The following is a 12567-nucleotide window of genomic DNA, read 5'->3' as shown; positions in this document are numbered from 1 at the left end:
TAGGAGCCGGGCGCGGTGGCTCAAGCCTGTAATCCCAGCACTTTGGGAGGCTGAGACGGGCGGATCACGAGGTCAGGAGATCGAGACCATCCTGGCTAACACAGTGAAACCTCGTCTCTACTAAAAATACAAAAAACTAGCCGGGCGAGGTGGCGGGCGCCTGTAGTCCCAGCTACTCGGGAGGCTGAGGCAGGAGAATGGCGTGAACCCGGGAGGCAGAGCTTGCAGTGAGCTGAGATCCGGCCACTGTACTCCAGCCCGGGCAACAGAGCCAGACTCCGTCTCAAAAAAAAAAAAAAAATAAATTATGTATGATATAGAAAAGACTTTATAACATACACCAGGGCTTCAACTTTGATTAAGGCTGTGAGGAACAAAAAATGATCTACATACACATACAGCAATATAACTGTTGATGGTGGTTATCTCAGGAGAGCTGGTATGAGGGGAATTTCTTCCTTATAATCAGGAAAAACAGCCCTCCAGCTTCCCTTCTCTTATATACCTATGACACACAGGTGTGGAGAAGACCCACATGACATCCTGCTCAAAGATAACCCTATACGTCTTTGCAATAGGCAAATATATTTATTAATATTTCACATATTTAATATGTTTATTGTGATAGTAGCCATATATTTGTTTGCTGGATTCTTACATGATGTAAAATAAAGACACTTCAAGAGGACTTGCTGAATGACCGTCTACCAAGAACGCAGGCATCAGGACAATGGGGGTGACTAGCAGAATGACTAGAATGAGTCAGGGAAGATTTCATGTATTTTTCCAATTATTTACTCAAAGTGAGGACGACGGGATATAAGGGAGAGCAGAATTGTAATTACTGTATGTCAGTCCTAAACAGCAAAAAACCAATGTCAGATTGTTAAAAATTCCAAAGTACAAACAACTTTTCCTGGGGAGCTTTAAATTAGAAACTGTGATGCTGACAGGGGATGAGCTAAAAACAAAACAAACCAAAACAAAAAAACAAACATTTAAAAAACAAATAAGCAAACATACATTACTGAATAATAGCAATTAGAAGCTCTGAGGAATCTGTCTCTTCTTTTAGAAAATATTTCATTCTTGCTTTGGCAAAATGAATGAATTATGGCTGATTCTCTTATTACTCAAGCTATTCCTGGGAATACAATTACAACTAGGTAAAATTATACCCAATTTAAGAAAAATATTTCTTACAATTTAAGGAAAAATAAATCCTTTAATGCCACTGTTTAAGCCTCCAAAACAATCACTTATTAAAAGGATGTCTCTGGTATCCCAGAAAAATTACTGTGGCTTATATTTTCCACAAGGCTCCCACAGAACAAATCATTGAATCAATAAATGATGACATTCGACACGCTCTCTGGGATTTTGACACTTAATAAAGATAGGAAACAGAGGCTCCCATTAACAGTGTTAGATTATGCAGTCTCTTTTAGTTTTCCCAGCAACTCTAACAGGGAGGTTTCATTTTCCTTCTACGAATAAAGAATATTTTGGCTTAGCAATTACTTGCTCATGCTCAAATGGGTACACAGTATGGAGACTCCAAGATTTAAATTGGGTCTTTCTGATCCCAAGGCTCATGTTCTTTCCAGTATATCAAGCTGTTTAGTGTACACACTGAGGATTAAATATTTAAATAATAAAAGTCACTGCCTACTTGCTCAAAACAGTTTATATTCAGTGAGAAAACTAGTGATTTTAGTACTAGTACCCTTCTATAGGAAAAGTAGATTGGCTTACAATGAAACCACAGATCTCCAACACTATGGGTTGAATTATAGGTTATTCCTTTATAGTTTTGTGTGTGTGTGTATCCAGGTTTAGTGCATTTGTCTAAGGGCAGAAGGATCAAAGTGTAATCTTTTTTGGGGGGAAGGAATGTGGGAGACAATCTCTCAGTGGAATCTTGATCATAACGAGCTGCACCCAATATCTAGTCTGTGAAAGTAGTGGTAAAGGACTACAGATGGTGATAAAAGGTATAACTTATTTTAAACAAATCTATACATCAAACCATGAAATTATAAAACTGATAAATTAGGGATAATCTACTTACCCAAGTTTACCAAAGATTTTTCTGATTTATAGTCTTTATCATAGATTTTATTTAAATAGCTGCTATCTAAAAACATACTTTATATTCTTGCAAATAAAGGACACATTACCATTGCCTTTAAGATTAGAATTTTAGGCTGGGCACAGTGGCTCACTCATGTAATCCCAGCTTTTTGGAAGGCCAAGGTGGGTGGATCACTTGAGGTCAGAAGTTTGAGACCAAGGCCGGGCACGGTGGCTCAAGCCTGTAATCCCAGCACTTTGGGAGGCCGAGACGGGCGGATCACGAGGTCAGGAGATCGAGACCATCCTGGCTAACATGGTGAAACCCTGTCTCTACTAAAAAAATACAAAAAACTAGCCGGGCAAGGTGGCGGGCGCCTGTAGTCCTAGCTACTCTGGAGGCTGAGGCAGGAGAATAGCGTGAACCCAGGAGGCGGAGCTGGCAGTGAGCTGAGATCCAGCCACTGCACTCCAGCCTGGGCGACAGAGCAAGACTCCGTCTCAAAAAAAAAAAAAAAAAAAAAAAAGTTTGAGACCAGCCTGGCCAACATGGTGAATCCGTCTCTACTAAAAATACAAAAATTAGCCAGGCATGGTGGTGGGCACCTGTAGTCCCAGCTACTTGGGAGGCTGAGGCAGGAGAATTGTTTGAACCTGGAAGGTGGAAGTTGCAGTGAGCTGCGATTGCACCACTGCATTCCAGCCCAGGTGACAAAGCGAGATTCCATCTCAACAAACAAACAAACAAACAAACAAACAACAAATAAACCAAGCCAAAAACAACAAAAAACCCCACAAAAACAAAAAAAACCCTAGAATTTCAGCCACAATCCAACACAAAAAAAGTTACTTATAAAAGTTGTTTTGAAATTAAAGAGTTTATACTAAATTAACATTTGTGAGGAATCGAATTATGCTTCTTATTTTGAGGGCAAAAGTAAATGTTAAAACTGAATAATTCTATGTTATATGAACTACATTTTATAACATCTTTCCCCAGAAATCATTACTTATTTTTACTTTTCACTGACCCATACCATTGGGAATTACCAGACACTGAAAATCTTTTCTCTTTTCAATGAGTTTATTTTCTTCCAAGAAAAAAAAAAAAATACGTATCAAGATATTACAAATAGGTCTGGTAACTTCAGGTGAATATTATACTTATGAAAGTTTATGCATCTTTTATTCTTGTTTTCACTTATTCATTCTTGGCCAACATTTACTTACTCTGTCATCTAATTTACTTATTTAAGCAACATGTAGTACCTACTACGTGCCAGATTCTGCCAGTTCAATTACTACCTTTTGGATACCAATTTACAAGGGTTCCTTGCAAACCTGAACTGTCTACCTCTGAAGGATACCTGTATTCCAATGTCTACCCAGTCTTCTGATGACATTACTCATATACCTCCTCTCTCCCTTTCCCCATGATACAGTCATGGCTGTAGCCTCTGAGAAGTCAGGTGGAAAAAAACATAAAAGTGATATTAAGATGCTCTTTTGGCAGGCAGGACAAAAAGGGACCTTTATCTTTCTTCCACCAGATCAGCTAGTAAGGCCGGTGCTGAGAATAGGTAGTAATAACTATGATTTAGCAATAACTATGAAACCAATTTATTTCCCAAAAGAAACGTAGGGCAAAGATAATCAACCAAAAATACAAAGAGGAAATAGAAATTTGCAACAAAAACATCCCTGCGGAAGATGCCAGTTTATAGAAATAATTGATCCTCTACTCTCACTCATATGGTACTTACTTGCCATCTGTGTCTGATGTAGCTGCATAGTGCAGGGGTGTGCAGCCTCTTTCATCAAGGTCATTCACACTTGCTCCTGATCCCACAAGAGCAAATAGGCACTGGTAATTGCAGTTGGCAGCAGCGTAGTGCAGTGGAGATCTTTTGTGCCCAAGTTAATACAAGGAAGATAAAAGCAAGAGACATAACTAGTAAACAAAAGCATAGCTGACTCTTACTCCTTCCAGTTACAAATACTGTATTTACAGTGAGACTTAGACTGCCATATACTAAGTCTTGTGGAGGGCTGGACATAAAGCTAGAAGAAGAAAGCAAGGTGGCAGAGAACCTTTAAGTATATGAAATAAGATGAAAATGCAGTTATTTCATCGCCTCCAGGCAGTAACAGCAATCCCAGTCCCAGTCCTTTGAGTGACTTTCAAATAACCTTCATATTCTGCTCAGAAATGTGAAAACTTTCATTTTAAGAAAGTTTCCCCTACATTAATAAAAATGTTCCACAGTACGGAGGTAGCAACTTCTATCCATGTCTAGAAGAGGAACAAAGGGTAAGAGAAAAAATAGAAGAAACATTCAAAAAAATATAATTAACCCTGAATTACTTTCAATCCTCTAAACTCAAAATATTTTTCAGGAGCCCTCTGTTATTTGTAGTATAGAATGCCTGAAGTACTAACATTAATATAAACTGGATTAAAGTATAATTATAAAAGCAAATTAGCTATAAAAATATTGCATTCCAAAGCCAAACAAAGTGATTTTTTTATTTTTGTGGGTCATTAGTTCTTTCCATTAGGAGGCTTATGAGAGCAGTCTGTTCTTCAAAGTAATTATGGTTTCAAATAGTTTTTATTTTCTTCTATTCATTTCTGATTTCCTACCATGCATAGTTCTTTTTACTTCTCTTCTGCACTGGTTCTATCACATGCATTGACATATATTCACACATTTTCTTCTGACATACACTCTTCCCTCTCATACACCTTGCTATGTATAATTCTCAAACTGTTGACCCACATAGTTTTGCTTATACTGTCATCTCTTTCAAACCAACTCCAACTGCCTTCAATTCTTTCCCATATGGTTCTAATGAACTCTGTGTCAATTCCTACTCTAAGTAACTTAACAGTAGTAGTTTGAAATACTGCTACCACAAATTCTTAACAATGAGGCCTGCTGAATGACTACAAAGACTGTCATTTCACAGCTGCTTTCCTGTTGTGAAATACTTAGTGGGATGTGTGGATATATGTGTGTGTGAGATTTATATAGAAAAGGAGAAAGAAAAATTATACGTATATATTTATAACCTATTTCCTCCCTCTTACTACTGCTCTGGAACAAGATACGGGCAGTAGAATCCCTCACAAAGAAACGACTTGAAGAAAGGAGAACTGTATCATTATTTTCTAGGTATTGTGAGTTTCTTGAAAAAAACATAGGTTCTATGGGGCTTTACATTTCCACAGCCATAATTATTGGACGGAGAGGAGTGATATCAAGTATAGAGGCATTTACAAGGTCAAGGCTGTGGTAGGAACTCAAGAAGAAAACTGTGGGTGAAAATGAGTATTTGGCAGTTATTGACTTTAGCTGGGACTCTCAATGAATCATGATCACAATGTACAAGATGCTAAATTGTTCAGTTAATTTTCAGAAGCCAGTTAGGTCAATCAAGTTATTAAGTAAAAATAGGCTTCATAAATAAACTATATCATACCCTACCTCCCAAATTTGTCCTTTTTATTAAAGTCTGCACCAGTATTCAGCAGAAGGTTTAGGCACTCCAAATTCCTATTGAGAGAAAACACAGTTAGAAAACTTAATTGACAATGATTTTATAATGAAATCGTTAGGTTTAAAGAAGAATGAAAGCCATGTTTTTATATGAAGATAAATGTGACAAAAATGACATGATTTACATTCTATGAAGAATAAAACATTAAAATTCATCTTATCTAGAATTTAGAAAGTTATATACTTACATATTGGCACACTGAGGAAATAACATGATTCATGTTGTCATTGTTTAAAAGGAAGATCACATTTGCAAAAGACACTCTGAGGAGGCTTTAGGAAACAATATGCTTATAGGTTGTTTTTTTTTCTTGAGACAGAGCCTCACTCTATAGTTCCGGCTAGAGTCCAGAGGTGCAATCATAGCTAATGGCAGCCTTCAACTCCTGGACATAAGCGATCCTGCAAGCCTCAGCCTCCTAAGTAGTTAAGCTTACAGCTGTGAGCCACTGCATGAGTCCGGTGGGCTTTCCCTTATCTTTTCCTATACTATGACTGTACCTTTAGTTAATATTGGAGGAAAAGATATAACTTAAGTATTTCTATAATTTAATTGTATAAACCTCAACATCAAATTACTACGTTACAATGAAAACTGTAACTGCCAAGCAATCAGACACTCAAGTCTGTTGTCCCTCTCTCTCCAGGCAAGTTACAAGGAAGATAGGTTTTAACTGGAAGGTTCTCTGGTGACCTTGGAAGAATAAGGAAACCAGTCACATGCTCACAATCCATCTCTACAACTTAGACTGCGCTGGTGTACTCTTGGTTCAACGTACTTGTGCTCTGAAATCACTGAAAAATTTTAAGGAATTATCACTGAAAATAAAGTTTTTGCAAAATGTCCTTTTGAGAAATCATAAATTAAATGGCTTATCACAGATCTAAATTATCAGAAGCATTAGATAAGAAGCATGTTCTAGGGACCATGAGTTTTAGCTGAAGTTTGTTGCTCATTTGAACCAACTGCCTAATTTTCCCTGGTGGTACTATTTAAAAACTTAGTCCAAAATCTTCCAATCTCAAACTTTCCTCTTCCTAGAAGAGGTAAGACACACCACAAAATGAACATTTTTTTCCGGAAAAAAAAAAACAACAAAATTTAAAACAAATCTACTTAAAGAGTACATGTTTATTTAGAATAATTCCCAGTATTTTGATGTTCTCATCTGAGAACAATAACTTTTTAACAAACAATTTTATTAGATTTTTTTCACGTTATCCAGGAATTATGTTCTTTCTTCTGTCGTAGCTAGAAGGCAGTATTTCGCCTTTTGTAGGTTTTATTCGCTTCTCTCCCTCATCTGCTCTCTCCTCCCTCTCCATCACTCATAGATTCCTAGACAACTTGGCTGAATACAGACGAAAAAACGTATTCTGGCGCACCGCTGGACCTTTTTTCGCAAACCAACTCTGTTTTTGTTTTCATATTTTCTGGTAGCCCAGAATTAATACAAGAGGAACAAAGATAAGAGAAAACCTGCCAAGACCAGCTATCTTTTTCTTAAAGAAATAAAAATACTATTAACATACCCTCCAGCTGCAGCTGCATGTAGACAAGTCCTGCCAAAATCATCTGGGGTATCTATATCAAATCCTACAAGAATGAATACATCTTATTTATAACAGACATATTATTTTACACTAAAGAATTATGTCATGAAATGTCAAGAATCACGTCCTCCCCTCTAATCCCAAACAAAACTATGGGTTCTGAAGTGCTAGGGTGCCTGTTTAAAAGCAATAGGATACAATGGAGTATTATTTAGCAATAAAAAGAAATAAAGTACTGATACTGATACATGAATAACCCTTGAGAACATTATATTAAGTGAAACAAGCCAGTCACAGAAGATCACATGTCAGGTGAGTCAATTTATAGGAACTGTTCAGAACAGGCAAATTTTATAGAGATGGAAAGTAGATTAGTGGTTGCCTAGGGCTGAGGGAAAAAAGAAATAGAGATTAACTGCTAATGGTCTTTCTTTAACAGGGGATGAAGAGGTTTTTTTGTATTTTTTTTGAGACAGAGTCTCACTCTGTCTCCTAGGCTGGTGTGCAATGGCGCAATCTCGGCTTACTGCAACCTCTGCCTCCTGGGTTCAAGCGATTCTCCTGCCTCAGCCTCCCAAGTATCTGGGATTACAGGTGCTCGCCACCATGCCCAGTTAATTTTCGTATTTTTTTTTAGTAGAGATGGGCTTTCACCATGTTGGCCAGGCTGGTCTTGAACTCCTGACCTCAAGTGATCTACCTGCCTCGGCCTCCCAAAGTGCTGGGATTACAGGCATGAGCCACCATGCCAGGCCTGAACCCAACATCTTCTAAAAGGGGTTATTAAATTATCCATACTGGACCCATCTGCATGTAAATTTTTAAAAAGGATAAAGAGACCGTCTTAAAATTTTGAGGGGTTTGAGGAGACATACAAAAGTCTGCAAAGGTTGCCCTTACCTGAAGAAAGAAGTTTTCTGCAGCAATCTGAAAAGCCGCTTAAGGCTGCCAAATGGAGGGGGAACATTCCATGTATGCCACGCCTAAAGTTAAAAGAACAGGACAGTATCTTCATTTTAATACAAGAAAAATACAATCAGTTAAATACATTACAAAAAGACCACTTAAGTGAAAGATAACTAAAAGTCAAAATGTCTAACACTTTGGAGAGTAATTTGGCTAAAGGTTGATGGTAGGCATAACTTATTACCCAGCTATTTCTCTCCAAAAGTCGGGTTTTCCACCTTCAGCACTACTGTCATTATGGACTTTGCTGCAGAAACGTGAGAAGCCATTCTGTGCATGCAGGCTTATAGGCTGTTCAGCAGCATCCCTGGGCTGTACCCAATGGATGTCATTAACATTAACACCTTCCTCCCCAAATTGTGACAACCAAAAATGTATCTAGACATTTGCTTAGAGAGTAAAATTCACTACCCTGTCACCCCACCTTTGAAACATTTCCATAATGCAATATGTTCAAGAATATTTATTGCAGTAATTCTGTAATAGTGAAAAACTATAAGCAACTTGTATCTGCAAATAAGGAGAATGAATATACTGTGAAATCCTTATCTGATAATTCTATAAAATAAGTGAACTAGAGCAACTTGTACAGATGTGGAAAAAGGCCCTAATTTGTATTTAGATGGCTAAATCAACAAGCTCACGTAATTTTTTTGGAAAAAGTTACAAAACAGATAGGTGCAGTACCACACCATTACAGAAAGTAAAAAAGATTTACAATTTGTTAATGAACACATGTAAATGTGATACAAAGAATGATAAACATAAATTTAAGTATAGTGTTTCTTGCAGAGCATTAACAGGAGGACTCATCTTTCAAACAAAATATTACAATAGGAACTTTAATATATAAAATAAATAAAAGTAAACTGTTCTGACAAAATGGGGTGGGGTAAGAAATCCTTTGTAGGATTCCAAGGAATCCCTGAACTTGGCACAGCACAGCCTGAAAACTATTATCTACAGATGGTATTTGGATGAAAAAAAAGCATTTGGCACATACAGCTTTCCAGGACTTTTAAGTACATCTAGGTTAAAAATAAAGAGATCACAAAAATTAACAGCTCTGATCAAAACTGCATTATTACTCAAAGTGAGAAAGAACTGGGTCTGTAAGACACATAAAAATACACAGGCTTACCAAATGAAATTGTATTTAAACATTTTAACCTACCACTTTGTCAATATAAAAGAAAGTTCAAGAAATTAATACAATATTGAGGATAAAATCCATATTTCCACCTAAAATATCTAGAAAACTGCAGTTCACTTCCCTTTATGCTTGCCTGCGTCAGTTATCAACACCTCAGCAAGTACTTACTTTGCCGTGTCAGCACCACTTGTAATAAGAGTGTTGATCAGCAGCTCATGGCCATACCGTGCAGCTATGTGCAGAGGAGTATTTCCATTCTTATCCTCACAGTCGATTACAGCTCCTGCAATACAGGACTTACTGTCAGACATTGGACCATATAAAGATCAAATCAAATCTACTACATGAAAAGTAATACAAAATGCTATTCACATACAAACTAATAGACATAGCAATTTTAACTAGATTTCATTCATAGCTGATTTATCGGGCCAGGCAATGGATTTACAGCTTTTATACTTAAAGCAATTGTGTGAATTAAGCATAAGATTTCAGTAGATTTTTAAACTGACAAGAGGGTTCTGGGGTCCAATAACTCTGGAAACTACTGCATTAAAACAAAATTAAACACGTTTCTTTAGAGCAATACTTCAGAGCTTTAATGTGCATACTCTTTGTCATCAAGACTACATGCAATGCTTCAAAAAGTATTGGATCATGAACCTATTTCAACTTTTCCCCTGCAAGACCATAGCACCTACTATCTTGAGGGTAAGTTTCTTGGAATATGCCTTGGAAAACACTGATTTAAAGTAATATACTTAAAAGTTCTTTTGATTTAAAAGTTTAGCTTGCCTGATATTAATTTAAACACAAAAGAATACAAAACTCAGGAAATTACAATCCTGAAAACAGTCGCAGATACTCAACAGGGGAAAATGATAAATATATAATGTATATACAGAGTACACACATTAATATATAATACAAATTATGGTAGAAAGTAATTTTCTATTTAGCAATACTGAAAAAAGCTAACACTAATTGCTGAAGAAATAAAATAATTCAGGGAACCAAAACAAAAAACCAAAAGTACGAAAGGTACAGCTACATGGTATTTTATACTCTTTAATATTTTATTTTCATGAGCTCTGAAATCATATATTAAAAATACACAAACTGCGATGACAATTTCTCAATACCATTCATTTGGTGGATGTTTTTACTACATTTAAGAAAAAAAACAAAAAACAAAAAACAAAACAAAAAAAACCAGAAATACTTTTTACCACTCTGGATAATGGTTTGTGATCGGGAGAATCTACCGTGGAGAGCAGTCATGTGTAGTGGGGTTTTCCCATCTTTACTCTGGGGGAAAAAAAAAAAATTACTCACTCTACTATATCCATAATATGTAATCCTTAGTTTTACTTTGAATACCCTCTTGCATCTTTATTTTTATAACTATTATACAAGAATTAAGTTTAACTGAGGCCTATGGAGTTAAAACAGCTGTTCAAAATTAGGAATTAATTTTTTTAGCATGTGTATCATAAAACACAAATATACAAAAATTCCATGCTTACAGTATAAAAATTGGGAGTGGGACAGTAAGGATGTGTCTCCCAAGTTTCAGATTCAATATTTCACATTGTTCCAACATTTCCATTCTAAGAAATTCCGAATCCCTCCTCGACCAAGTAAAAGTGAGTATTAGAATTAACTTTGTGAATTTGTGTGGATACATTAAAAAAAAAAACACAAATGATTTCAGCCACTATAATTAAAACACTTCATATATTTGTTTATAGTTATATGTACTAAATATTTTCTCAAATCACTTAAAATAATAACTCAGACTGGCTGCACACATATATATTTCATGTGGAAGTTCTAAAGGAGTTCCAAATATGAACAAAAACAATCCCTGATTTAGGTTATTTTTTCTTCTGATTAGGTGGTGTCTTTTCTTTTCTAAAATATTTCAGTTAACCAAAACATACATGTTACCAATGCAAAAGAAATAAACTACTTAGCAGCTTCCTAAACTCACAGCAACATTCAGCATGCCTTCTGTGTAGGTACTAAAATGGAAATGTCACAAGTATCCTAAGTTTATGCTAACACAGTACAACGCAGATATTCTTTAAAAATCCTCATGTCATAATAATAATAATTAGAACATCCTAAGTATCTACTTAAGTGTTTGATTCCATAATATGAATTTCTCAAGTAAACAAGCCATCCGATTGGCAAGCAATTTTAGAGAAGTTCTAATCTTTTGGAGGCAGTATGAGAAAGGAAGGAAAAGAGGAGAGAGGATGCATGCATGCACAGGTTCTGGAGTCAGAATAACCTAAGCGTGAATCCCAGATCTCCTACTTACCACAAGCAAGATTTCGGACAAGTTGCCTAACTTCTTTGTGCCTTCACTTCCTCAACTGAAAATGAGGATAATACCATCTACATCTCATTGGTCTACTGTACAGAGTAAATACAATAATCTTTGTAAAACACTCAGAAGCACATTAGTGCTTCTCAGGATATATTTGTTTTATCATTATTTTTTAATGTACCAGTTGTTATTCGTTCAACCAGAAAAAAAAAGGGGGGGGGGGGGAAAAAAGCATCTTGGCAGAAAGGATTCTCTTTCCAAAATGTTCCATATAGGATATATCCTAATTTTTATTGTTAATATTTTAGCTACAGCCCTTTTTTTCTTTTCTCTCTCTTTTTTTTTTTTTTTTTTTTTTTTGAGACTTACTCTGTTGCCCAGGCTGGAGTGCAGTGTGATCTCAGCTCACTGCAAGCTCTGCCTCCCGGGTTCAAGTGATTCAGCCTCCCGAGTAGCTGGCGTGTGCCACCATGCCCAGCTAATTTCTGTATTTTAGTAGAGATGGGGTTTCACCATGTTGGGCAGGCTTGTCTTGAACTCAAGATCTCAAGTAATCCACCTGTCTCGGCCTCCCAAAGTGCTGGGATTACAGGCGTGAGCCACCGCGCCTGGCCTTTTTTTTTCTTCCTTAAAGAGATGGGGGTCTTGGTCTGTCAGACAGGCTGGAATGCAGTGGTGTAATCATAGTTCACTGCAACCTCGAACTCTAGGGTTCAAGTGATCTTCTAGCAACAGTGTCTGGAGTAGCTGGGACTATAGGCACATAACATTACACCTGACTAATTTATTTTTTGTAGAGATGGTGTCTAAGTTGCCCCGGCTGGTTTTGAACTCTTGGGCTCATGTGATTCTCTGGCTTTGGCTTTCCAGGTGTGAGCCACCATGCCTGGCCAGCTATAGCCAATTTTTACAGACATAAGAAAAAA

General features: G+C 36.7%; 1 protein-coding gene across 10 annotated transcripts in view; it reads right to left on the bottom strand.

The window, feature by feature from the left end:
* Positions 1-12567, bottom strand: part of ANKRD28 (ankyrin repeat domain 28) — a 203291-nt gene that overhangs the window by 42246 nt on the left and 148478 nt on the right. For all 10 annotated transcript variants that reach the window (XM_017881155.1, XM_017881232.1, XM_017881094.1 and 7 more), the window contains 6 exons: positions 10536-10614; positions 9475-9589; positions 8088-8170; positions 7167-7230; positions 5562-5630; positions 3837-3977 (listed from right to left, as the gene is read on the bottom strand). In XM_017881155.1, coding sequence (XP_017736644.1) covers positions 3837-3977; positions 5562-5630; positions 7167-7230; positions 8088-8170; positions 9475-9589; positions 10536-10614 — 551 coding nt within the window. The remainder of the gene's footprint in view (positions 1-3836; positions 3978-5561; positions 5631-7166; positions 7231-8087; positions 8171-9474; positions 9590-10535; positions 10615-12567) is intronic.

The sequence above is a fragment of the Rhinopithecus bieti genome, unplaced genomic scaffold, assembly GCF_001698545.2.
Source record: "Rhinopithecus bieti isolate Rb0 unplaced genomic scaffold, ASM169854v2 scaffold_12, whole genome shotgun sequence".
Taxonomy (NCBI): domain Eukaryota; kingdom Metazoa; phylum Chordata; class Mammalia; order Primates; family Cercopithecidae; genus Rhinopithecus; species Rhinopithecus bieti.
This window is presented reverse-complemented; position numbering and strand designations above follow the sequence as displayed.